We start from the raw sequence: 25521 nt of genomic DNA on the forward strand, positions 1-25521 counted from the left end.
ATATCACAGTATGATTGGGTAAAAATCAAGAATTTCTACAGTTTGAATAGAAATTGAAAGACATCTGCTTTATTTACGGAATGTTGCAGAGTTGAAGGTCCTGAACCAGATAACAACCAGGATCCATTTCTATTACGTAGATCCAAATTGTGTAAAGGACAGTACTTTAAATTGTTGTATGCAAAAGTATTCATATTTTGAATATTTAAAATTGAAATACAGAAATATGTTCTCTAACATGTAAGTTTCTGTAAGCTACAATTACAACAGCAAAAAATTCGTAGAAAAATAAAAAAGGGGAAACATCGAAGAGAGGTGTAATTGCAATGAACGACTCACTCGTGGTGTATATTGATAAAATATAAAATTTAGTTGAAAATATATATTTCTACATAACCATGAATATCCCAGAAATATATTTAAAAAAAAAAAACCATTGGGATAATATGAACTTATTTAAAGAAAATATAATTTTAAAACCAATGAGTTTTATTTATATTACACAGTTATCCTAATGCTTTTCCTAGGCTTGGCAGCACTGTTCGATTAATGTCATGGCGGCTATATACCTGGCTGTCAAACAGAAAAACTTACTGAACGCGATTATCGCTAAATTTGCAAAATTAATCTGAATTTTTGCAACGTGAAGTTTATATACTATCTTTGTAATTCCTCTAATATTTAAGAGAAATAGTGTGGACTACTTGCATACAAAGAGTTATATATAAGGAAAATTTGACCATGCAGTGATTTACCAGTTCAATCGATTGTTTCAGCCAACCACACCTCCCGACAAACAACCGTGCAACTTAATACGGTAGGGTAGGTTGGAGTTATTTCAGGACAAGCAAAATCGAAGTATTTTGCTGTAGCGACGTTGTCGCAAATAAATATACTTTATTGAATTTGCATCCACTGTTTACAAAAAAAAACAGAAATGTACAACGGAATTGGTTTAACAACGCCACGCGGCTCAGGTACTAATGGACATGTACAACGGAATTGGGCATTTGTGAGGCCCGGCAAAAAAGACAATTCAAACTATCGTTCTGAAGAAGATATTAAGAAGCTAGATGCCACTTTAAATCGTCCACCGAACAAGGAAATTTTGGATCATGATCGTAAACGTAAAATTGAAGTAAAATGTATAGAGTTTGAGGAAATACTAGAAAAACAAGGGTGAGTTATAAATAAATGTACAATTATGATTATACTGTTTTAGTTTAGCACATTTTTTTTTATGCCTCAATAAGTTACACCTAATAGCTTTTATATACAAAATCATGCAAACAGGAGTTATTTATATATATTTAATATTTTTTATGCTCTCCACCCAAGCTAAGCCATAAAGTTGTTATTGTATGGTTTACTTTACCCGCTCTCGGCCAACAGCTACAAATATGCAGTATCACTGACATGGTTCGCTACTGTTCGACTACATATATTATTTTTAGTCAAATGGGGGTGGCAAGTGAACAATAATGATGGTTTTTCGCCTGTTTCATACATAATTGTCACGCTTGCTGAGCGAACAAGGTGAAAACCGCTAGTTTGTGCACTCAATCCGCTTAGAAGTATTAAACCCATACAAATCAAATAATTGCAATTGAGTTGAAAAAAGTGTTATTAAATTACAAAATAAAAAAACAAGTGTACGTGAAAAATTAGTATTTCTAAATACACAAAAAATAATTTCCAAATTGAAAGCGTTTTCATTAGCTGACAAAATTGAGCAAGTAGGATACTCGGTAAATTTATCGATCTTTCACAAATTTCTATTTGTAGCTTTTAACTATTTTTTAAATTTTAGTAGAAGTTTTACTATATGTTAATTATTAAAAATGTTATTAATTCTTATTATTTTTCTACAAAAAAAAAATTGTATAGGCGCACACCGGAGGAAATAAAAACAAAAGTTGATTCGTATCGTCAAAAATTAATGGGACTAGGTAAAAGTGATTTACCAAAGGATGAATTTGGAAGAATAGCGTAAGTAAATTATCTTATAATAAATATTTAGAATGTTCATACAATATAAATATTGGTGAAATTTGTAAAAACATAAAATTTGTAAATATAAGTAAAGCAAAAATTAATTAAGAACCAGTCTCAAATATTATGTTAATAAAATAATTGCTAATGCTAGCTATAGTTTGGTTTGGAAGATAACGTTTCGACTCCGTGTATTACATAATTCTGAAATGCATTATTCCCAGAATTTGTATCACAAGTAAATTACATCCCCTACAGCTTCTGGCTTAGAAATATAAAGATGGAGCAAATTTATAGAGAGATTTGCTCTCAATTTCATATCATTCGTGTATTTACCCACCACCACACTGGATGGGGGCTGCAATTTTTCAGTACAAGTCATCTATACAGATTGCATGAAAGTTTAGTTAAATCAAGTCTTCCAATTGCGATACAACTCAAACGTCGGGCAAATGCTATTAAGCCCTTTTAAAGAACAGTATTAAAAAAACTATAGTTAAAATAAAATATAAAATAATTATAACTAAATAAATACTTATCGAATGGCTTCTAATATAATCTATTAATAATACCGGTTAATGCACAAAATACGCAAATCAAAACAACGATCGGCGTACAGTTTTCGAATTTTGAGAAAAATCAATAATCAACGCAATAGAATATGCAATTCAAACATAAAACGCTATTTTAACATAAATAATATTTTAAAAAAGTAATTGTACGGGCGGCGGTGGTGAAACATCGAAATAAAAATTGTATTTAAAATTTTGTTAAAAAACATTACAACTACTTACTTATACAAAATTTTGTTTGGCAACCCCCCCACTCAACTTAAGGCGGTGTGCTTGCTCAAGCGGACCATTTACTACGATAAACCCATAGCAATGAATGTTTTTGGAAGTATGTGCTGGTGCTGCATTAAAGGAAATAAATGTGGTTCTTCTTATGCTAAGTGGATTAGCGGATTAACATGAGTTCGAATGAAGTAACATGTGGTTTGAAAGTAGAGAATGAATTGAAATCGAAAGAAACGATTTCAAAATGCGTAAAACTTCGTAGCAAAGCAACAAATCACTCAACATAGAGTCTTCCATTTAGTATTTAAGTTAATTAGTTGTAAAACAAATGGCAACGGAGTTGGAATGTTGAAAGTTTAAGAAGTAAATTTTATAAAATTAAAAGAATATTGGAATGTGAATCTAAATGGCGATATATGCAATATTTAAGCGAATATAAACAAATAATGTAAAAGTGCTTTGTGATTTAATGAAGTTTTAATTCATGTAAAATCATTGCAAGTTTTATTCCATATGGGAGAACTCTTAAATAAATACAGAAATAAATGCATAATCAATTGTCTTCCGAAATTAGTGAATAATTAATAACTTTGATAAATTATATAAGAGTGTTTCTCAAGACAAATTTATAGCCAGTAAAAAATCCAACGTCTTCCATGACAATATTTAACTAGTATGTAATATTAAAAAATACATGTATGAAAAATTATAAAAATATAAATATATTCTTTAACATAATAAAAGTACATGGTCTTCCTGCACGTTTGTATGCATATTGAGAATTAAAGTAGATATAGCAAGTGTTTATATTTAAGCATATTATATTGATATACATATGTATATAAAATTATGTCTTCCAACTGATTTGTATATTGCATAAAGTTACGAATTAAAGCGAAATATATTGAAGAAAAAAGAAAAAATAAAAATCCAATGTCCTCCATGAATACTCTTAATTGATAAATACATATATATTTTGATACAGTTAATATTATTATAATATAATAAACTAATTAAGAAACAAATTAACGAAAATTTTAAAAATATACACAAACACGATATAAACATTTGTAATAATTTTAAAAACACATAAATACACACTATGCTCTCGTCAACCATATACGCGGCGCCTGCTTCCGACGAGCTAACTGCAGATGTGACTTTCATAATGCCAAAACCAAGGAAAAAGAGGCGAAAGCGTAGAAAGCGTTGCGCCACCACAGTACCAACTATTTCTTCCACGACGTCCACGTCCATAACAAGAGCAACCGATAATACACTCTCCGTAGCCACAGTTTCCAGCAGCACCAGCCCCTGCAAGAGCATAGCAACGCGTCGCCGTGCTACCAACAAAGTGCGACGTTACTTCCAACATGACACACGTGAAATTGTCAAAACGATAACAGAGAGTGAACTGAATTATGCCGCCGTAGCGAAAAAATTCAAACCACTTACAATTGCAACGAATAATAAAAATCAAACACAAAAACAAAAAGCAAAGCGAAATACCACAAAACAATCGTGGCATAAACAACAATTGAAAACTACGAAATGTCAAGCGCAAAAGCCAAAAATGTTCTCAAAATCTATGGTAAAATCCTCTCCACATTTTTGTTCAACAACAACAACAGCCAAATCAACGCACTCGTTTTGCAAATGCGCATGTGCTTTTGCCACCGCCGCCACTTCTCATGCGAAATATAAACAACAAAAAACCAACAATTGTGACAGCATGACATTTGATAACAAAACCAATGTGAGGGAACAACAACAAGCTGCAGTAGTTGAATCAGCAATGATTGTCGAAGAGTTATTGCGAAAATTACTAAATGCACAGCACAATAATGCGAACGCAGTCACTTCCCAGTCACCAATGTTGAATTTATTACAAAACACTGGCATAACTACCGCCACTGCACCACGCATGTCACTCCTAGATACGCTTATTGGCGAGCAATTTCAGCAAACGACAAGTCTGTGTCAGCAGCAGCTTAGACATGTCGTTAGGTATATAGTTAAATTTGTTTATATCCACCCAGTATATACATATGTATATAGTGTTAATAATTCAACATTATATTATTTAAAAAACATTAATGACAAGCTTAATTAATTGCTGTTCCATTCTCTTGCAGTGTCCGTGAGACGCATCAAATTGCTGAAGCGCAACAGGAGAAAAACGCCAAACTACGTGAAGCCTTTAACATTTCCGAATATTTTGTGGAAGGCTCCAGTTTTGATTCGGATCGCAAATCTAAGGAAGATTTGGCTAAAAGTCTGGCGCTGCAAAAGGAATTAGATGCGCAACGCGAAAGCGCTGCAGCGAGTCGTGACAAGGAAAAGGAACGCGAGGATAAGCGTCGTTATGCATTAGTGCGTACGCCATCGCGTGAAAAAGACATTGCCGGTAGTGGCGGCAGCAAAGGTGACAGTGATAATGAAGCACATGAACATGCTTCCAAATCGGAGAAGAAGAAAAAGAAGAAGCGCGCGCGCGAGAGGTAAGTTTTATAAAGCTACCCTATAAAGTATATATATATTATATATAAATGATCAGCGTTACGAGCTGCACCGATTTAGTCATGTACATCTGTCTGTCTGTCTGTATATACGTGAACTAGTTGCCCAGTTTTTGAGATATCGATCTGGAGTTTTGCACACGTGCTTTTCTTTTAAAGAAGCTGTTCATTTGTTGGAACCGCCGATATCGGACCACAATTGCATATAGCTGCCATACAACCTGAACTTTCAAAATCAAGTTCCTGTATGGAAAACTTTTTTATTTGACAAGTTATCTTCACAAAATTTAATATGGTTTATTACCTAAGGCAATGGTGCAATTCCCGAAGAAATTGTACAGATCGGGGCACTATAGCGTATAGCTGCCACACAAATATTTTAGCTTCGGTGCAACGATTTTTCTTTTTCTTGTTTTGTTTTCAATTTACCACAAAGCTTGACGTTGGGAATATGCAAAATCCATAAATATCCAAAAAAAAAATAACTCCATAGATTTTTAAACAATACACTGTTTTGAAAATAACTGGCATATCTAAATTATAATAAGAAACTTGTATATTTTATGCTTCTGAGAACATGAGTCATGCCCTTATTTCAGTCTTGCCCATTTATTTATGTAAATCTATCTGAGTGCAGGCTTTCGTTACAACCTTCTAAATTTAACTAAAATTTTACTTGCAGTTCTGCCAGCCCCGAACGTAAAAAGGATAAGAAGAAAAAATCTAAAAAACATAAAAAAGAAAGGTGAGCTTGCTTGTGCCCCCCAACAACGAAGTGTATTATCGACTATATTTATTTTTGTGAATCGGAATGTCACTAACACATTCGGTTGCACTCAGTAATTTTAAGTTCTGCGAATTTAATATTTTAATTTTTTTATTATTTTTGCTTTTGTTTAATTATTTATTTATTTATTTTTCTTTTTTTTTTGCGTTACAAGTAGTTGTTTCCATTTTGTGATGCATAGAAAATCTTAAGTTTTCACAAAAATTATTTAGATTAATTAAACATAATTTTCCTTATAAGTAACCTAATTTTCTTTGATAAACAAAATGTTAAACAAAATCTTCTTCTTCCTCTCAATTGCTCAACATTTTTTATCTCTCCTTTCTTTATGCATTTTTGAAATATAATATAAATTTTCAATGGTAAACAAATATCATATACTAAAGGAATTATAACAAAAAAGAAAGAAAAAAGAAAATAAAAGACAACACAAATAAATAATATAATAACACAATAAATAAATATAATGAATTACACCTAATGTATGAATGAACTTAATGTAATAAAAACCATTTAAAAGTGTAGACAAAACAAAAATACGGCAAGATATTAAATAGCCACATAAACTTTTTTATATATATACAATATATACTATTATGTACAAGCAAAAAGAGAAGACAAAGCGAGCGAATAACTTCTTAAAAAAAAAAAACTTGAAAATATACGCGCAAATTTATAGCTTTTGTTTTCTCCAGTGCACAAAACGCAACAATTCTTTACAGTGTACTATTATTATTTTTTTGTTGTTGTTAATTTTGAAAACTTAAAGATTACCGTCAAACACTGACAATACCAGAATATACTAGCATCGTGCATCATCATTTTATCATTTGAACACAAAATCATCAGCAGCACCGTTAACCATACAAAACTTTAATTATCAAATTTAAAGTGTCTCCAATAAAATGGAATAGTGTAATGCATTCACTATATATTCACGCATACATACGTACGTGTTTTGCCAATTCACATTTAACAAAAACAAAAAACCAAAAAAAAAAAAAATAAAATAACGGCGTATACAAGTACATGGTAAACAATTAAGTTCGTTTACAATGTTTCTAATAATTCTGCTTTTTTTGGGCAAAACAAAATATTTTGTTCTCCATTAATATGAATTTAATTTTCAATCACAACGGCAAAATGTAAACGTGGGTAAGTAAAAAATAAGATGTTGATTACTTTTTCATTTTGTCTTTAGTACCTAACTAGTTAGCAATTACAAAAAAAGAGAGATAATTATTAAAAAAAAAAAACATAACCTAAAATTTAATTTAATTTTTAATAACATTACGAATTTGTTAACTGCTCATTTTAAGTTTTTACTAATAGCATTTAAACAGATTTCGTTTGCTCGCCGAAGTCAGGTTGCAAATTTGGCTTATAACTAATACCACATTTTTCACATACACACGCATATCAAAATATAATTTTTATTAAAAAAAAAAAATAAAACTAAAGTACATCATATTTTCTTTTCCATTTAGTCCATCATCTTTAATATATGTATGTATTGTAATTATTTCATTAACATGATACACATATACATACAAAAAAAGAAATAAATTTTTGTAGTTTATGCTGACACACGCAAGTTTACTAACACAAAACATTACTGAATGATCTAATCTACTGAGTTTCAATTAATTATAACCTCAAAAAATTATGAGAATGCTGCAAGCACTAAGCTCAATATTTTTATTTTTTTGTGAAGACAATTGTGCAAGAATTAAACGACATTATTTTCTCATTTTTCTTTTCCTTAAGACAAACCAATTATGAAGATTTTATAATAAGGTAAACCATTATCGAGATCATCACTAAAGCGTAAAATCTAATTTATTAACGTTACAAATTGTAATTATGCAAAATTTGCGTGAAAGATAACAAAAAAAGTACAGACATATTTAAATATTTTTTTTTCTCTTTTTTTTTTGTGGTACTATAAAATATGTAAATTATAAAATTTAGAAGTTAAAAAACGTAAAAGCACAAAAACATAAACGAATCAATGAAGGAAGTTGCATATATTATAATCTCAATAATGCTCTCAGCAAGTCAAAATAAAACGTTTGTAAATCTACTCTCTCTGTTATTACAAATACATGTCAGGCTTACAACATTTTGCAATTCAGCACTTATTCAGCTTGTGAAAATGAGAGCTGAATAAAGCGCTGAATGCCAAAATGTATGAATAGTGTGATATAGAGTTCATTTAACATGCTATTTTAATGTTGTTGTTGTAAAACCAAAAAACAAGTGCCACAAAGATTTGCTGTTGCAATTTTTGACATATGATTAGTCCAATTCTTTCCCATCAGGTAGTTTTGACTCTCGTTTTTATTTAAATTCTTACAACAACTGAACCAATTTGATGCGCTGAAATGGATGTAAACATCACGAGACGTTCTAGTAAGCGTCGTAACTTCAGTCTATATTAGCGAAAATTCAGATAAAACACTTCTATTGCCATTGCACCACAAAATAAAATTACTTTAGAATACTGTCATTAATTCATCACTGTAATTGTATGTACTTCCATTTTATCACGACGACAATCCTGTGCTTCTTGCACAACTATATTCACTTCATGTTGTGATATTTGCAAAAATCAGATATACATTAACTAAATCACCACATACCGTTTTCTCATCAACGACGATTTCTTCACTACCACATACAGTCTTATCATCTACTATATTTTTTTTTTTTATTACAAAAAGTTATACGATAAACTGAAAAACATGCACGAAAAAGAAAACTCCTAACCAATAAATTAATGTTGTAATAAAGGTGTTTTCATCGAATTTCTACAATAAATATGAACATTTTTCGGTCCCACTGAAAATATAAACATATTGTTATTTCCAACTCAAAAGTAAAATTAAAATAATGCTTTATTTAAGTATTTAAGTTCATTACCTAATATGCGTATACTTTAACTAACGTGCACCACGCAATTCTCCATTGCAGTAAGTCGAAGAAGAAGAAGTCGAGAAAACGTAAAGCCAGCGAATCCGACAGCGGCGATTCCGATCATGGCTCTGACAACGAGAAACCCAGCAGTGATTCGGAGTACGAGCAGAAGAAGCAACGCAAACGCGCCAAGAAGGACAAGGTAAGCGCGCAAGAATGCAAACAAATCAGCCACAAAATAAAAAATAGAAATTTATCCATATTATAACCATATTTAACCGCCTACGACACTTTGTATAGTTTTTGCGAAGTTTGCGAAGCCAAAAGTGGAAAATAATTATTACTAAACGTATATAAAGTTTCTTTCATAAACAATATAATAATATTTATTCAACAATTAATTTTATATATGAATTGTTTATATATATATATATATAATGTATATGTATTTATTGTAAAACGCATGCACTGTAAAATGATCTTTGATTCTAATTCAATTGAATTTTTAAAATTTCCATTCTTCCAAACTACAAACAAACAATTAAACGAACGCAATTTTTCTCTTGCTTATTTTTTCCTACGATATATAAAATAACAACAAACATACATACATACGTTATAAAAGAATGAAAAGCTATAATCAAAAAAAGTTACTATTATTATAACCTATAATCTAGATAATAACAAAAACGAAACAAGAAACAAAATCTATAAAAATCTTGCGCATTAAAAAGGTAAAACGTTTGTCATTGCTTCATAACCGTTTGCTTTTTACATCAGTAATTTTCATTTTTTATTTGTTATACTATACATTCTTTGTTGTTGTAAATTAAAAAAAAAAATTTGCATCTATATTATTTTAATTGCACATACATACATTAGTACTTGGCACAGCTTAAATCTATTACTAATAGTAGTAAACTTAGTAATGAAGATTTTGTTTGTAGCGAAATTTTTTACATACATAAATTTGGAGAATTCTCAATCATTACTTACACTGATCTGTAGGGCTCTCAGTCATTGCTCAGCTTCATTGAAGTTGTGAGTCTTTTAGGTATTTCAAGTATTTGAGTGAAGGTCGTCATGTTGGCATCGGAAAAATAGCAGAGGATCTCAACATCGCTTATGGTTCGACTCGACACATTTCGGTTAATATTTTGGGTATGAAGCGTGTCAGCCCGAAATTCTTAATTAAAAATAGTTTTTAATCTCAAATATAGGATAGAAAAATATAAAAAAAAATTAATCCCATATACGGAAGAATTTAAAAAACTAAAATTCGCTGAAGGTCATCACAGCCGAGGCTTTTAACAAGTGTGTGGAAAATTGGGTTAAGCGTTGGCATGTTTGTATTGGCTTAAAGGGAGCCTATTTTGCAGGCAATAAAAATAATATTAACAATATTAAAATATGTGAAAATGTATTTTTTTTGTCAGTCCAGGTCACGTTTGATCAGATGTTATATATTCGACCTATTAGACCGATGGTTTTGGAATTGTAACTCTACCTTTTTTTTTGGAAATTTTTTTGTGTCGGACCGGTCCGGTTCAAATTTGATCAGCTAGTAATTATTATTACGCAAATAACAAAAATATTCTAAGACCTTAAATTACTCACTGAATTTTTTTGAGGCTCATGTCTTTTAATTTCTTAAAGAAAAAATCAATATTTTTTTTGTTTAAAAAATATTATATTAGTAGTAAATTTAATATTTATGAAATATTTCTAATATTTTACTCATTTATATCTATACTTGCTCATCATTAACACACTTTTATGTTGTGCTCTTTAGTTGACTACTAAAAATTATAAACCATGTAACCAATGTACAATAAATAAAAAATTTGCATTTCCTCCTTTCTAGTTTTGTACATACACTTGAACATAACGAACTTAATATTAAGAAAAACCAAAAAAAAAAAAAAACGAAATTTAAAATTTTTGTTTATTAAAAACCCTTGGCGCTTCATTGAATAGGATAGCTTTCGCAAGGCTCTCTTGTAGTTTTGTAAGTACTTTTATTTAGAACGTTTTGTTGTCCTAATAAAAACTAGCATAGAAAACTAAATATTATATTATATAATATGAAAAAAAAAACTATTAGCTATATGCTAATAAGACGCAACATTATTTAAAAAGTGAACTCAGGCAAGAAGCAGGCAAAGCATTGCGATAGTGCACGTTAATGAAAAAAAAATCAAAAACACGATCTCTACCTATGTATATGCTCTTAGATATATACTAAATTACCAATGCATATCATACAAAAACATTTGTATAAATATGTTCTGCGACTTTTTCAAAACAAAAAAAAAAAATATTTTTAAGAAAGAATTTTGATTACTTTAGTTTTAAGTTTATTAGTTGCATTCAGATAAATATCTAGAAACATAACCGACTCTAATATCTAAGCTGCGTAATACTAGAGTAAATATTTTGAAACTACTATAGGAAATAACTCTCCTAATGGCTATTTTGTATTCTCATTTATGCAGAAAAAACGCGATAAGAAGAAGAAAAAGGAACGCCACAGTTCAGTGGAGAAATCACGCTCAAGGTAAGCATATCTATACTCTTTTATATGATCAATTTATAAATAATATTTGTTGTAAAACACTTCATCCCTCTGCTCTTACAGATCTCCTGAACGTAATGGCAGGAATGAGCGAAAGCGTTCAGAAGAGAGATCATCGAAGAGGGGCGGCGATCCTAGCACAACACGGCATAGATCAAAATCTGTCACAAAAAAAACACACGAACGCCATTCAGCCGAAAGAAATGTTAGAAATGAGCGAAAACGTTCCGAAGAACATTCTAGGAAGCGAAGCGAGCGGAAATCTCCGCGTGATGCATCTAAATCGTCGACTAAAAATCCTTTCCGTAGTCGTTCACGTGAACGTGCAACAGCAGTAGCAGCCGCACGTCGTACGCCACAAAAAACGCAGCGATGCAATTCGTCAGCGGAAAGTCGAAGCCGTGATCATTCCAGAGAACGACAACGCGATAATGAACGTCGTAGCCGTCGTGATCGGAATGATCATTCGCGTGAGCGTCGTAAGGAAGTATCTGTAAAACGTAATGACACGCGACATAGCAAACGTGATGCGTCACGTTCAGTATCACGTGATAGGCGTAGAGAGAATGCCTCGCTTTCGAAACGTCCACGGACACGCACTCGTTCGCGTTCACGATCAAAATCTTCGCATCGTAATAACCGTAGGCGCTCGACTTCCTCCACCGCAGCTGATAAATTGCGCAAGCGTACTATAACACCAACGGTGCCGCCACCAAAGAATGCTGCCGCTGCCTCTGTTTCACCTACACGTTCCGATTCGAGCACACGTAAAAATCCCTTTAATCCATTTAAAGTAGGTGTGTCGTCTTTAGTCGGGCCTACGTCAGCGAGTGAGGCAAAATCTGTGGCGAATCCATTTAAAAATATCACAGAGCCTGTGAAATTACTGAAAATGCCGAGTCGCACACGCTCACCGTCTGCGGCAAGCAGCGGCCCCAACCGAACTGGTGACAGACGGTCGCATTCGAAGAAAGATGTAGCACGCACCAGTCGTGGTCGTTCTCCTGTTAAAGAAGAGCGAGCATCTTCGGTGCGTTCAACGCATTCAAGTCGGGAAGCTCGTATAGCAAAAAATGAAAAACCATTTATGCGAGAACGTTCTCGCGAGCGCAAAAGAACACCTGAGTTACGACGTTCGCCGGCAAGGCGTGAACGCGAATTGAAAAGAGAAAGAGAACATTCACGTGAGCGCAGAAATTCTTCGTCACGTGATCAGCGCTCACGATCACAGAATATTCAGATAACTAAACGACGCGAACGATCGCTTACTCGCGATCGATCTGCATCACGTGCTGGCCATGAGGCCGACAGACGTAGAAGATCCTCTCGTGAGCGGCGTAGAACACCCGAATCGCGATCGGGGGAACAACGTTCCCGTCGTGAATTGAAAGAAAGAGAAAGATCACGGGAACGTCGTGTATCACGTGAAAAACGAGCTGAACAACGAAGATCTGAAGATCGACATGCGCGTCCAACACGCACACCATCCAAGAAAACAACACCACCGCGACAACGTCATCGTACAAGGTCACGTTCACCTGTAGCAGCGTCAAGAAATCGGGATGCTGCGTCACCCACAATCATGAAATCACGTGCATCACGTGAGCAGAGTACATCGGCTAGAAGGCGCATCGAAGCTGAAAAGACAAGTGTACGTCGCTCACAATCGCGCAACTCTTCAGAACTCAGCTACTCACCGGCGCGTCGTAGTCCGGAGCGTTATCGCGACATACTCGGAGCAGCAGATAAGCAAAAAGTAAAAGAAAAAGAGGTATCAGTAGAACGTGAAACAAAAAAACGAAATACCGACACTGCAACAGCGTCGCATGAAACGTCGCGTAAAATGCGCAAAATTCCCGAAGAGACGACAGTCAACGAGCGGGAAGAGCGCGAGCGTACTGGTCGTGTCAGAGAACATGCGAACAGTGACAGCAGCCGCACACGTGAGCGAGATCTAGAACGCGAACGGGAACGTGATGCTCAACGTAGTAACGCAGATCGCAATGAGCGCCCGCGTAGCAAAGAAAAGCGCAGTAGGGAACGCAAACGTGAGCGTGAAACTCGCGATACTTCAAGCACGAAGCGTGGCAAGCCCATGACGGGCCCCGTAGTGCGCTTACAAGGTCAGAGTGAGGACGAAAACGAAACAGACGAACGCCCTGAAAAGGTAGCCGCTGCGCTCGATGAATTCCAAGAAACCAAACGTGGAAGAGAACTGAAAGACTTGGAAATGCTGGAACAGCTTAAAACGGACATAGCCGCTAAAGCGAAAGAGAAATTGAAGACAATTGAGAAATTGGCCATTGGCGGAGGAAACATGAGTAATGAAGTAAGTGAAAACAATAACAATGAACAGCAACGCTACAAGCGCGGTGGTATGCGAAATTCGTTGAACGAGTTTCTAGCGGCCAACAATGTAGCGGCCGCCGTTATTGCTGTATCAACGAACTCTAATAGAAATAATAACAGTAATAGTAATCATACAAATAATAGCAACAATAATAACAGTAGCAATATTAGTACTAACAGTAGTCACACCGTAACACAAACGACAAAGGAGGCCGAGGGTAGTGGCAATACAACACCGCCATTAGCGGCGATTTATCCCCAACCATTGGAAGTGCAAATGGCAAATGATAATCAAGCTAAAATCGAAATACCAAATAATACGATATTAGAAAGTGATAAGGAAAAGGATACGGTAAAACTGCAAACGCAAGAGCAGCAAAAGGACATTACGCCGCAGACTGATTGCAAGGCCGCCACTGCAGCAAATGGTCATGCGGCAAAGAGTCCAATATTAGCAAATCGTAATGAAAACATCACGAATATAGTAAATGTGCGAAATATACCGACAACTATGGGTCGTCAACCAATGCCGTTACGTCGTGGCGCACGTCGTACAACGCCGCCACCGTTGATCTTACATCCGCGTAAATCGCATCACAGGGTAAAAATCAATACACCCAGCGGTGGTGTCGCACTCATTAATACGCCTCCCATCACTGGCGGTCCTCCCACTAATTATACGCATTACGGCGGCGGCGGCGGGCCCAACACACCAGCCAATGCCGTCGCTGTCGGCGGTGGTGTTTATGCACGTCAAATGTCTGGCCGTGTTAATCATCATCACCATCACAACAATCCGCCATTAATTGCGCATGCGCCGCATGCCTTCAATCCGTTGCTAAGTAAACATTTTAACAGCGGGCTCAACAACTTAAATAATAACACAATGCTAATTAGTCGGCGTGAACATCATCATCGCTGTGCGATGGGTTTAAATGCTAACGTTAATGCTCAACTCACTTCAATTAATTATACTAATAACAGCTTACTACTAACACCAAATAACAGTCATCATCACGCACACCACCATCACGCCCACCAACATCCGCACAGCGTCAATGCCACAACGGTACTGAGCGATCAACTTTTGATCGCCGCCTCGTTGGCCGCCGTAACGGGCAGTGGTGGTGGTGGTGGTAGCGGCGGTGGTCATCACACGCGTGGTCACCATCATGATATGGGCGGGAGCGCTAACCATCATCACGGCTATAATACGGCAGCAGTAGCCGCTGCTGCTGCTTCTAGTTTAAGTTATCACCACCACCATCATCACCATCAACATTCGAATAAACCGAAAATTATAATAAAGCCTTTTAAAATTAACGATCCACAGCCTCTGGTAGCGGCTCTAGCCGACAGTACACTCGTCGATACAATTGTCTCGAAAGTGTCGACAGCCACAGTGGCCGCAGCTGAGAGTGCCGCACGCCGCAGTCGCAGTCGTTCAAGGCGTAGTCGCAGCCGCAGCCGTAGCCGTAGTCGACCACGACGCGATGGCGGTGGCGGCGAGCGGAGCGGTGGAGGAGCCAGCCGTCGGCATTCCAATAGCCGATCACGTTCATCGTAAGTACACAATTCATAAACGAAACTTATCGTATTTACATTTGTGTTGTATCCCCTCTTATTATAGGCATTATTCGTCGTCGAGCAGTCGCAGCCATAGCCGTTCACGTAGTCGTAGCCATCGCAGTTCACGTTCTCGCTCACATTCACACTCTTCGCATTCGAGCTGTTCGACGCGAAGTAGTTCACGTAGCTCATCAAGGTAGGCGAAACATTGAAAGCAACCCCTATATACCATCTGATCAAATTTGACCCGGAGTGGTAAAAGAAAACTTAATTTTCACATATTTTAATACAAATTTTTATTATCGCCTTCAAAATACGCTTCCGTTGAGCCAATACAAGCATGTAACACTTATAAGCCTCGGCTAGGGGTTACATGTGTTTGCTCGAGCACAAAACGGCCTATTTTCAATATTCTTTTTTCATATAAAAATTTAATATTTTTTTTAAACTTTTTATTATTCCAAAGATACATATTTTACAAAGATTTTGTAAAATTTTCAAAGAGAAATATTCAAAACTCGGGCATTAAGATGTCATTACCGAAAGGCTCTTAGAAAAAAGGTGTCTCTGAGTTGAAAGCAGAACTTCTTACAGGATCATATGAAGCAAAACAAGAATAAACGTTAACTTCGGTTGCACCCAAGCTATAATACCCTTCACAAAAAAAAAAAATATTCCTTACAGAAACTTTGATCGGTCAGTTTGTGTGGTAGCTATATGCTATAATCGAACTCGAACTGAAGAATTTCTTCGGAGATTGCACCATTGCCTTAGGTAATAATCCATGCCGAATTTCGTGCAGATATCTCGTCAAATGAAAAAGCTTGCCATACAAGCACTTTATTCAGATCGTTCAGTTTGTATTACAGCTATAAGCTATAGTGGTCCGATATCGGCGGTTTCGATAAATAAGCAGCTTCTTGGTAAGAAAAGGGCGCGTGCAAAATTTCAAATCGATATCTCAAAAACTGAGGGACTAGTTCGTATATATACAGACATTAATTTATATACAATACTTTTTAGGGTCTCTGACATTTCTTTTTGGGTGTTACAAACATCGTGTTTTAATTATAATAAGCTAGTTATTGGGCGAAGGGAAAAAAATAAAAAGTGAAAATTGCATTTTTACAAAAAAACCTTTTCAAGGCTGTACCTCTAAAACTGTTATTCGGGTCAACTTGAGCATTTAGGACAATATTCGAGAGATGTTAGAGAATTAAAAAAGATAAAAAAATTCGTTTTTTTTTTGTTTTTTGAATCTGTGAAACCCATGTAACCCCTTAAGCCAACTTGGATTTTTTCGGTTACGGCTCATTTTAGGAGCGCCATTCGCTATTTTCTTGGTCAGTTTCCATTAGGTATCTTGAGATTCTCTGCTATCTCTCTCATGCTGACACGACGAGTTTCAAGCAATGTTTATTTAGTTTTCTCGATATTCTCGTCAGTAACAGAGGTGGATGGACGACTCGCATGGAATTTGCGATGACTTCACGACCTTTACTCAATGCTTTGTGCCACTCAAATACTTGTGTTTATGATAAAGTAGATTCCGCAAAACACTTTTCCAATATTTTCGTGCCGTGATTCCATTAGAAACACAAAATTTTAAGCAAACTCTTGGAAAAAATTTTTTTTTCATGGTAAAAATCGCCAGACAACCTTTTTGCGTCGCACACAAACAACTACCAAACACACACACACTAGTTGACATATGAAGATCAAAATTCACACGAAATTAAAAAAAAAATCGTCAATATCGGAAAAAAAATTATCGATTCGATTTGTGCGCGGTTTAAATAAGTCAGTCCAGGTCAGATTTGATCAGATTAAAAAAAAAAAGTTTTTTACGTTGTTTATTCAAATATCATTCTATAAAAAATATTATATTTCTAGTTCTGGCAGTTCCGCTTCCTCCCGTACTGGCTCACGTTCACCATCAATTCCGCGAAGGCGTGGATCTCCCAGTTTTCTCGACCGCCGTCGCATAACAAGGTGCATAACCTCAAAAACCCGCTTATAATTTTACTTCTATTATAGCCCTTCCTTTTGTCTTGCATATTTATTTATTATATTATCTGATCTTATTATTATTATTAGTATTCTTATTACTGTATTTCTTTTTATTACATATTTTGTATATAATTTCTTTTTATTTTCATTTGTAGCAGAAGACGCGAACCATCTCGCGAACGCCGCAGGCGTTAGGCTTGGCTGCATATACATACATATATATAAATAAATATATATATTTAAACTACAGAATTATAATTTCACTTGTTTATTCATTATTTCAATTTGTTCAGTTAATTTGCTTTCAATTTCTGTTTAGATATTGATTGCCTGAGTTTGCTGTTGATTTGAATAATGGAAGCCAGAGAACAGTGCATTTGCCAATAATGTCAATCCTAGCAAATTTCCAATCATGTTGTGTCCTATCCTATGAACATTTAAGTTATTACATCAATGTGTTAACTGTTTACTCACGTACATATTTATACTATATAGTAGTTTTGAACTTTTATTCGATCCTGTACGCGTCATTACTATCTGTATGTACATACATATATACATATATTGTTTTGTACTTTCACGCAATATTACTTAATGGAATTTTTAAAATCATTTAGCTTTCTTCCTCTCATTATGCTTTCACCTATGCTATTCATAAATAAAGATGTGTAATTTAAAATTTTATTTTGTAAATGCAATGTGTTCACCAAAGCGAAACTTTTTCATTTGGTATGCAGAAATTTTTTTCATCAAGCAAATGTAAGTTCGTTGTTATACCCTGAACAGTGTGCCACTAAGAAGGAAATGTCGGAGACCCCATATGATCAGCTTGACGAGCTGATCCGATTTAGTCATGTCCGTCCGTCCGCCTGTGTGTATATACGTGAACTACTATCGATCTGAAATTTAGTACACGTTCTTTGCTTCTAAAGATGCTGCTAACTTGTCGTAACCGCCGATATCGGACTACTATTGCTTATAGCTGTCATACAAACTGAACGATCAAAATCAAGTTCTCGCATAGCAAACTTTTTTATTTGACGAGATATCTTCGGGACGTTTAACGCCTATTATTTTCCCAGGCAACGGTACAATCTTCGAAGAATTTGTTAAAATCGAACCACTATAGCATATAGCTGCCATATAAATTAACCGTTCAAAATCAAGATAAAGATCTTTTTATACTATTTTATGCTATAAGAAATGCACCTGTTAAGGGTATTATAGTTTCGGTGCAACCGAGGTTCATTAACTTGTTTTTTCTTTATAATTTTTAGCATTTTTTGGTAAGTTTTGTTTTCATTACGATTGTGATTTAATTTGTATAATATTGTTCTTTTTAATTTAATAAACATTTATTTTCTTTAGATAATTGAACTTTAAGTCCCTAATTATTACATTTGATTTTGGTAAGTTTCATTTCATTCCTTGATTTTTATTTCATGCCACTAACTCTACAATATTGTCCTAGTTGTATTAACGCTATGCATTTCTCTCAATTCATTTAGCGCCCGCAAGCGTCCGATCCCGTATCATCGGAAAACGCCATCGGATGCCTCCAGCTTCTGTTCGAGCTGCTACAGTCGTGACAGTTCCCCACATTCACCATCGCGTTCACCAACGCCGCGCAGCCGTAGTCCGTCGACGGCATTTTGAGGTTTAAAGAAAAAACTTTTTAAAGTTTTACAAAACATTACATAAAGAGTCGTACTCTACCGGTGCGCATAATTGCAAACACAATGATGTGTGTTCAAGTTGAAAACGTGAAAAAGTGCAAGGCTCTAAGCATGAGTATTATTTATTTCTAGTCCTATGCAATCATTCTAGTCCTGTTATTTTTTAGATTTAGCGCATAAACATACATACGTTAATAGAAATGAAAACGCTACTAGTCAAGTACATATTTTAAAAAGAAAACGCTTTGTTATTTTATAAAAGAAATTTCGTTTGTTCCATTGATATTTCAATCACGTACACAACTCTTTATTATATAATTCCAATAACTTAAAGAAATACGTATACAAAATTAAGTTTTAAAAAATGTAAACTAATTATAATTTAGCAATAAGTCCATTTAATGTATATGATGTAAGAAAAAAAACTATATAAAATATTAAAAGAAATATAAATATTTGTTGCGAAATGTGATTTGTCATTTTTTTTACTGCAAGTTTTCCTGGAGTCCTTTCTCTATAGAAAAATGAGATCATGTCGTCGGTGCCTGCTAAACTACCATTACCCTTACTTAGCTATGCCGAAATATCTATATGTACCATAATTTCTCTTGTCGCCCGTCACGCCGATTTTACCGCGCGCAGTTATCAGTGAGGAGGTTTATAGGTGGCAGGATTAGTATTACTTCAAGTGCGTCCATTGGGGTGGTTCTTAAAGCTATCGTTATGCACAGCGCATTGAGCCGCTTTCCATTGACTATTGGTTTACCGTTTTCTAGAGAAGGTATTCACATAGTAGCAGACAGTAAGGTATACCTTTCTGATTGGCTAAGAAAGGGTGACCTGAGGTTCTCAAGTGAGTAGAATAGTGTCCCACTTGAACATACGGAAATTTTTGTCTTCGCATTTAATTATGCATTTGCAATAAATTTTTATGACTTGAACAACGATTAAACTATTTTATTAAACAAACGCTAATATTTTAAAAGAATTAAATTATTGTAAGAAAATCGTTTGAATTCTTTACATTTAACGGCACATCCAAATCAAACAGTATCGTAACCATTTTTTATATCGGTTAAGAATCGATACCAGCCGTTATCGAAAATAAAAGTTAAATAATTTTTGCAAAGGTTTTTTAGAAATACATATATAGTAATAAAAATCAGCAATAAAAGTGCAAACAAAATTTGTAAGTAATAAAAATTTACAATATAAAAATAAAAATACACATAAGGACTTTTATATAAGTTAGTTATATTGTGGCATATGCATATGTCGGGCGAAAGAAAGAGATGGATATACAAACATATTGTAGAGTCAAAGCCACAGACAGCCGCTGAATTTCACCTGTTGAGTGGAAATAGTAAATTTAGAGAAATAAGTAAATTGCGTTGGAAGTTATTAAAATTTTAGTAATTTTGTAGAAATTAAATGACAGTGAATGAAAATAATTTATTTCCAAAAAACTTGTTCGATAAAATTTGTGTTTGTTAAGTTAATGATCTACACAATCTTTTCTCAACATTAATTAAATATATAGGGATGGCAACTATAGAAACGAACAAAATGCGCTTAAAAGCAACTCTGATTTTGACATAAGCAAAGTAAAAACAATTTCATCGCTATAACTGATTTCAAAAAGCAAATTTATTAAGTTGGCGCCTATACGGTGGATTTCTTTTCTAAAAAGATTTGAGTATATTGAAGAAAACTAATCGTAAATCGTAGATCATAAAAATGGCAAATATTTGGCATGATAAGCGCACCTTTGTAGACGAGAACAAATTTGTATCAGCAAAACTACAGCAGACTCATCCAAGAGTACATTCTGTAAAAAAGAAGCAGGTTTTTGGCGAGTTGAAAAATGTAATGCACAATCAAATGGGCATAACTCCGCTAAAAGGTGGTTTAAAAGAAAATCAATTGGATACATTTAAAAACAGTATAGCAAAAAAACGTTTGTGCATTCAGAATGACGTAAAGAAATTTTCAGTAGATCCTATTGAACTATTCGACTTGTTTGATTTTCCAAAAGCATGTTGTACAAAAAGTTGCGGCAAAAGTAATGCAGAAATATGGTCAGAATATAATGGTATTGATGAAGTTGCCTTGTTAAAGGCAGTGGAGAGAATAAGAAACGGTGCACCCCTCAGAGATTCAGATGAAGCGTCGAATAGCGATGCTGAGGATTTTTGTGAGCCTGAAGAGGATGAAAGCAATTCGCTTGCAAAATACGAGAAACCTTATTTGTATTTGGAAGATTACAGCAAAGATGATTTCACATCGTGCTCTATCGAACTTCCAAAATTTGATTTTGGTAATGATTTACTTTTAAAATGCTAAATTTATAATATAATAATTTGTAGCAGGCAAATCACAAATTCAGAATATATTTTAAATGTATTTTAATCGTTATATGTATTCATGTAAAATAGTTGTTAAATTAAATTATATCTAGTTACGTAAATAAATAAATATCAATATAAATGTGCGTTCCAGTATTTTATAATAATAAGGGTAACGATAGCTCGTATTAACAATTCTGTTGTAAAATACACATAATAATCATAAATAGTTCAATATTGAGTTATTTTGTATGTTTTGTGAAGCATGCGAGTTCGCAGAAATAAATTGTATTGTCAATTATGTTAAAATTTCTAGCTATACATACATAGGTACCTCGAAAATACAACCAAATGTATGGACTTTCGTTGCGGATTTAAAATATTAAAAATATTGTCCATTTGTATTAACTAATAACTTTTATACTATTCGTATGGTAAATAACAAATATTTAGTACATTTGGCAAAGTGATAATTGAAAGACAAAAGAAGTTTTTAAACTGATGTTTACAAATTTGCAAATCTAGCTACCTTTTCTTACTAGAAATAACATAAATTATTTAAGATTTTGATTTGGTTTTTATAATGATTACAAATGTGATTCGTTGATTCTGTTGCTTGAATATGTGAAATTTTATGCTTTTCTATTGTCTTCCATACACCCCATACCAACTAATTGAGATAAGCAAACGAGTTATCAACCAAACTTATGTTTACTTGTATTAATGCAAATACAATTACAATTTAAAGAAAATCTATTAGAAGTTGTTTCGTAAATATTGATGCGTAAACATACGTAGTTTCACGGTTACGCTGGTTTTTTTATTAGACAAAATTGAAGTTTGAAAATTAATTCATATAAAGGGTTATCTCTACATAATCCCGCTTATTACAACTGATATAGTTTTATAGACTTTTTCGTTAAAAAGTATGATATTATTATTTAAATTATTTTAAGAGCGCTATAACACAGCAACATTTAAAACAACAAAACAATACTAGTTATCTAATGAAAAGAAATATATATATCTATATTTCTTAACTAAGGGGACACCCAAAGTTGTTTATAGCACGATAGCATTTAATAATGCTAAGTTTATTATGCATTGAGTATCCATTTAGCTTAGAATGGCAGCTTCGTATTTTTCTATCCATTTTCACATTGATGTCCCTCGCAGTTGCCCCAAAATATACAATTTCCCACACCACTATAACAAATAAGGAACACGGCTGTTAAAAATATTAAACTACAGATGGTGCACGGTTTTCGCTCTAGGAAAAAGCCAATTAGGTAGAGTACGATGAACATAACATGCGTTTCCATGAGCGCAGGGTTTGTTGGCTTCGGTATAAGTAGCACTGGCAACAAACATTGCAGGCAATACATTTTGAAAGTGAAGAGTGTCGGAGTATATTATATCTGCAAGTAAATATTGATACGTAAAATATATTAAAATAATACATACACAAATGTGTCATTTACTTACCAACAGTTTTACTTCAGTTAATCACCGCCACCAGGGAAAGTACTAATGACAATAGCGAACACCTGACAATTTTCTTGGCCTTCTCATCCAAGTTCACAAAATCTGCCAATAAAATCAAAAAGCGTTGATGACTTGATTAGCCTACAAATCACTGCTTAAACTCTGCATAGTTTTGCTTGAAAAAAACTTTTTTTGTATTTTAATAGATTCTATTTTTATTTTTTGACTGTTGATGTTGCACAAATTATACGAGGAACACTTAATTCTGTCAATGGAATCTGTTAATAAAAAACAATAGCCATATAAATAACTACACGCCAATATGTCAATGTCAGTTTGTCTATTTCTACACCTAATTTTTTCTATACCCAGGGTTGTTTTTCAAATGGCTCAACCGTTTTTGTTCACATAACAGGTCAATAGTGCTATATTTTAAGATGTTTACACCGAAATTTACATATTTAATTTTTATAATTTTGAAAGAGAAATATATTTTCTTTAGATACTATTTTAAAAACGTATTGTTAATACGTTTATTTTAAAATGCAACCCTGTAAAAGTCTTTTTGGGCTCAATGCAAGTTAGCTTGACTTTATACTAGAATTCCGATAAGACTGAATGGGCAATAACTACATAAACCACTTAATTACTCCTCCAGATCGTAGTTTACTTTTTTCATTTCAATTTTATTTGCAAATAAGTGCAGTTTTATTTGTAGAAACAAGCACATAAATTGGTAAGTTAATGAAGGAAAGTAAAAGGCTTTTTTTTATCTATTTTATCAAACCGGCCTTTGCTCTTTGAACGTTTATTGGAATCTTCTAATAACTTTACATCTTAACCGGTTATTTTCTTAAAAATTTGCAACTAATGCAATTATTTTTGTGTTTCATAGAGTTATAATTTGAGAATATTGCAGCATAATTAAGCAAATACTTTGCATACATCATCATGTCACTCTCCAAGCCTATTTATTCGCTGCTCGGAGTCTATTTAGAGCAACTATTTAATCACCCAGTGCGCACTAAATCCATAACCAGGTAAATATCCGTACATTGCACATACTTAAAATGTATTTATATATATATATAGAAGTGTTCTGAATGTATATTTTATTTAACGGTAATAATTTTAAGCTCTATACTAGCGGCATCGGCAAATTACACATCCCAGCGTATAGCTGGACAAAAGAAGGTCAATCAGGAAAGTGTCATAGCATATGGCCTCTTTGGGTAAGTAACAATTGTTTTTCTTATCATTTAAATCTTATCTCTTAATGTCATTCATTTACGTTCTCTGATAATACGTAGAATAACTTTACTATGTATACAAATGTATATACATGATACAAAAATGCATACATACATATGTTAAATTATTTTTTAGTAAACACTATTTGTTTTTATTTATATTATTTATTACTTTTATTTGTTGTTTTTAGGTTAATATTTGGTGGTACTGTGCCACATTATTTCTATCAAACTGTTGAGCGGCTATTCAAACATGATATGAAATTCCGTCGTTTCTTCCAGTTTCTATCGGAACGTCTAATATTTGCACCATTCTATCAACTAGTCTCACTCTATTTCCTCTCCATATTTGAGGTAATTGAAATTTTTGCAGCTAATTTTATAACAATTTCATGTTAATATTTACACTAACGTTCCATATTTCATAGATGAATACCAATGAAGTAGCTGTAGCTAATCTAAAGAAACTATATTGGCCACTACTTCGCGCCAATTGGCAATATTTATCGATACCAGTGTTTCTTAATATGGCATTCGTGCCACCAATGGTATGTTTTAATAAACATATACAGTTAAGTTAAAGTATAATAGTATAATATTCTCATATTATTAGTTACGCACGGTCACAATGAGTATTGTGTCCTTCCTTTGGGTGGTCTACATTGCACGTCGCCGACGCCGTCTTCAGGAGAAGCAGGATGGCGGAAATAAAGACAAATAAATGAATGAATTCAGAAGAGCATATGTACATAACTTAGCTCAATTATGTTTCTAGTTCCAAATCTCAAATTATATTTTTTATAAATGGTTGGTTATATGGTGCTCTTTGTATGTGATTTACAAAAGTTTATAAATATTTTTAATTTTGGGTGAAGATGACGTTAAAAATGAGTTTGGAGACAATAAAATAATTTTACATTTATACTCTAATAATATTTATACTATAATAATATTGATAAAGGAATGGAATAAGTAAGTCTAAGAAAGAAAATTTTGAATATGATTGCCAAATTGTGTATTAACAAGCTGTCCTAATGCCCCACAGCTTTTTAATGATCGCAACAAGATCTGCCACTTTCATTTGGGCAACCATTGGCAAGGGGTACCCATACTTTTATAGGTCACCCCAAGCGTACGAGTGACCTAGGAAACGCACTCCACTCGTAAATGAGTGTCATCAAAGCATGCAAAACCATATACGGATATTCAAAATACATCATGGTGAATTCTAATGAGTTGGCACCTTTTTGG

The 25521-nt window shown here is 33.7% G+C and overlaps 6 protein-coding genes across 16 annotated transcripts; 5 read left to right on the plus strand and 1 right to left on the minus strand.

Moving 5' to 3' along the window:
* Positions 1 to 557: 557 nt before the first annotated feature.
* Positions 558 to 19626, plus strand: LOC106627440 (Serine-arginine repetitive matrix 2/3/4). Of its 10 annotated transcripts, none has more exons than XM_070112025.1 (11): positions 562 to 1179; positions 1888 to 1989; positions 4925 to 5290; positions 5991 to 6053; positions 9069 to 9213; positions 11507 to 11568; positions 11650 to 13915; positions 15245 to 15498; positions 15566 to 15700; positions 17398 to 17496; positions 19023 to 19626. In XM_070112025.1, exons 1-11 carry the CDS (start codon positions 938 to 940, stop codon positions 19168 to 19170), a joined length of 3882 nt encoding a protein of 1293 aa, XP_069968126.1. In that variant the 5' UTR covers positions 562 to 937; the 3' UTR covers positions 19171 to 19626. The 10 variants fall into 10 exon arrangements, 6 of the variants coding, with proteins under 6 accessions (XP_069968127.1, XP_069968126.1, XP_036220083.2 ...); XM_036364190.2 differs by having other exon boundaries at positions 15269 to 15498; XM_070112027.1 differs by lacking the exon at positions 19023 to 19626 and adding an exon at positions 17670 to 17772.
* Positions 2003 to 4902, plus strand: LOC138857712 (uncharacterized). Its single transcript, XM_070111323.1, has one exon. It carries the CDS (start codon positions 3892 to 3894, stop codon positions 4900 to 4902), a length of 1011 nt encoding a protein of 336 aa, XP_069967424.1. The 5' UTR covers positions 2003 to 3891.
* LOC138857916 (M-phase inducer phosphatase-like) lies at positions 13922 to 15238 on the plus strand (the record flags this gene model as incomplete). The annotated part of the gene is made up of 1 exon (XM_070112029.1): positions 13922 to 15238. A coding segment is annotated over exon 1 (1275 nt), but the record flags the coding sequence as incomplete, so codon positions are not given.
* A 1172-nt stretch (positions 19627 to 20798) lies between the features above and the next one.
* On the plus strand, positions 20799 to 21681 carry pim (pimples). The gene has a single exon (XM_014247477.3). The coding sequence runs from the start codon at positions 20928 to 20930 to the stop codon at positions 21531 to 21533; it is 606 nt and encodes a 201-aa protein (XP_014102952.2). The 5' UTR covers positions 20799 to 20927; the 3' UTR covers positions 21534 to 21681.
* Positions 21682 to 22298: 617 nt separating this feature from the next.
* On the minus strand, positions 22299 to 23340 carry bc10 (BLCAP apoptosis inducing factor bc10). The gene is made up of 2 exons (XM_014247478.3): positions 23021 to 23340; positions 22299 to 22953 (listed from the first exon to the last, which is right to left on the minus strand). The coding sequence occupies exon 2, from the start codon at positions 22918 to 22920 to the stop codon at positions 22681 to 22683; it is 240 nt and encodes a 79-aa protein (XP_014102953.1). The 5' UTR covers positions 22921 to 22953; positions 23021 to 23340; the 3' UTR covers positions 22299 to 22680.
* Positions 23341 to 23598: 258 nt separating this feature from the next.
* On the plus strand, positions 23599 to 25203 carry LOC106627399 (peroxisomal membrane protein 2). 2 transcript variants are annotated; one of them, XM_014247492.3, is made up of 6 exons: positions 23599 to 23756; positions 23916 to 24060; positions 24157 to 24252; positions 24462 to 24624; positions 24699 to 24818; positions 24884 to 25203. In XM_014247492.3, the coding sequence occupies exons 2-6, from the start codon at positions 23972 to 23974 to the stop codon at positions 24989 to 24991; spliced, it is 576 nt and encodes a 191-aa protein (XP_014102967.2). In that variant the 5' UTR covers positions 23599 to 23756; positions 23916 to 23971; the 3' UTR covers positions 24992 to 25203. The 2 variants fall into 2 exon arrangements, with proteins under 2 accessions (XP_014102967.2, XP_014102968.2); XM_014247493.3 differs by having other exon boundaries at positions 23604 to 23756; positions 23940 to 24060.
* The last annotated feature ends 318 nt before the right edge of the window (positions 25204 to 25521 follow it).

Source organism: Bactrocera oleae, chromosome 6 (genome assembly GCF_042242935.1).
Source record: "Bactrocera oleae isolate idBacOlea1 chromosome 6, idBacOlea1, whole genome shotgun sequence".
Classification (NCBI taxonomy): domain Eukaryota; kingdom Metazoa; phylum Arthropoda; class Insecta; order Diptera; family Tephritidae; genus Bactrocera; species Bactrocera oleae.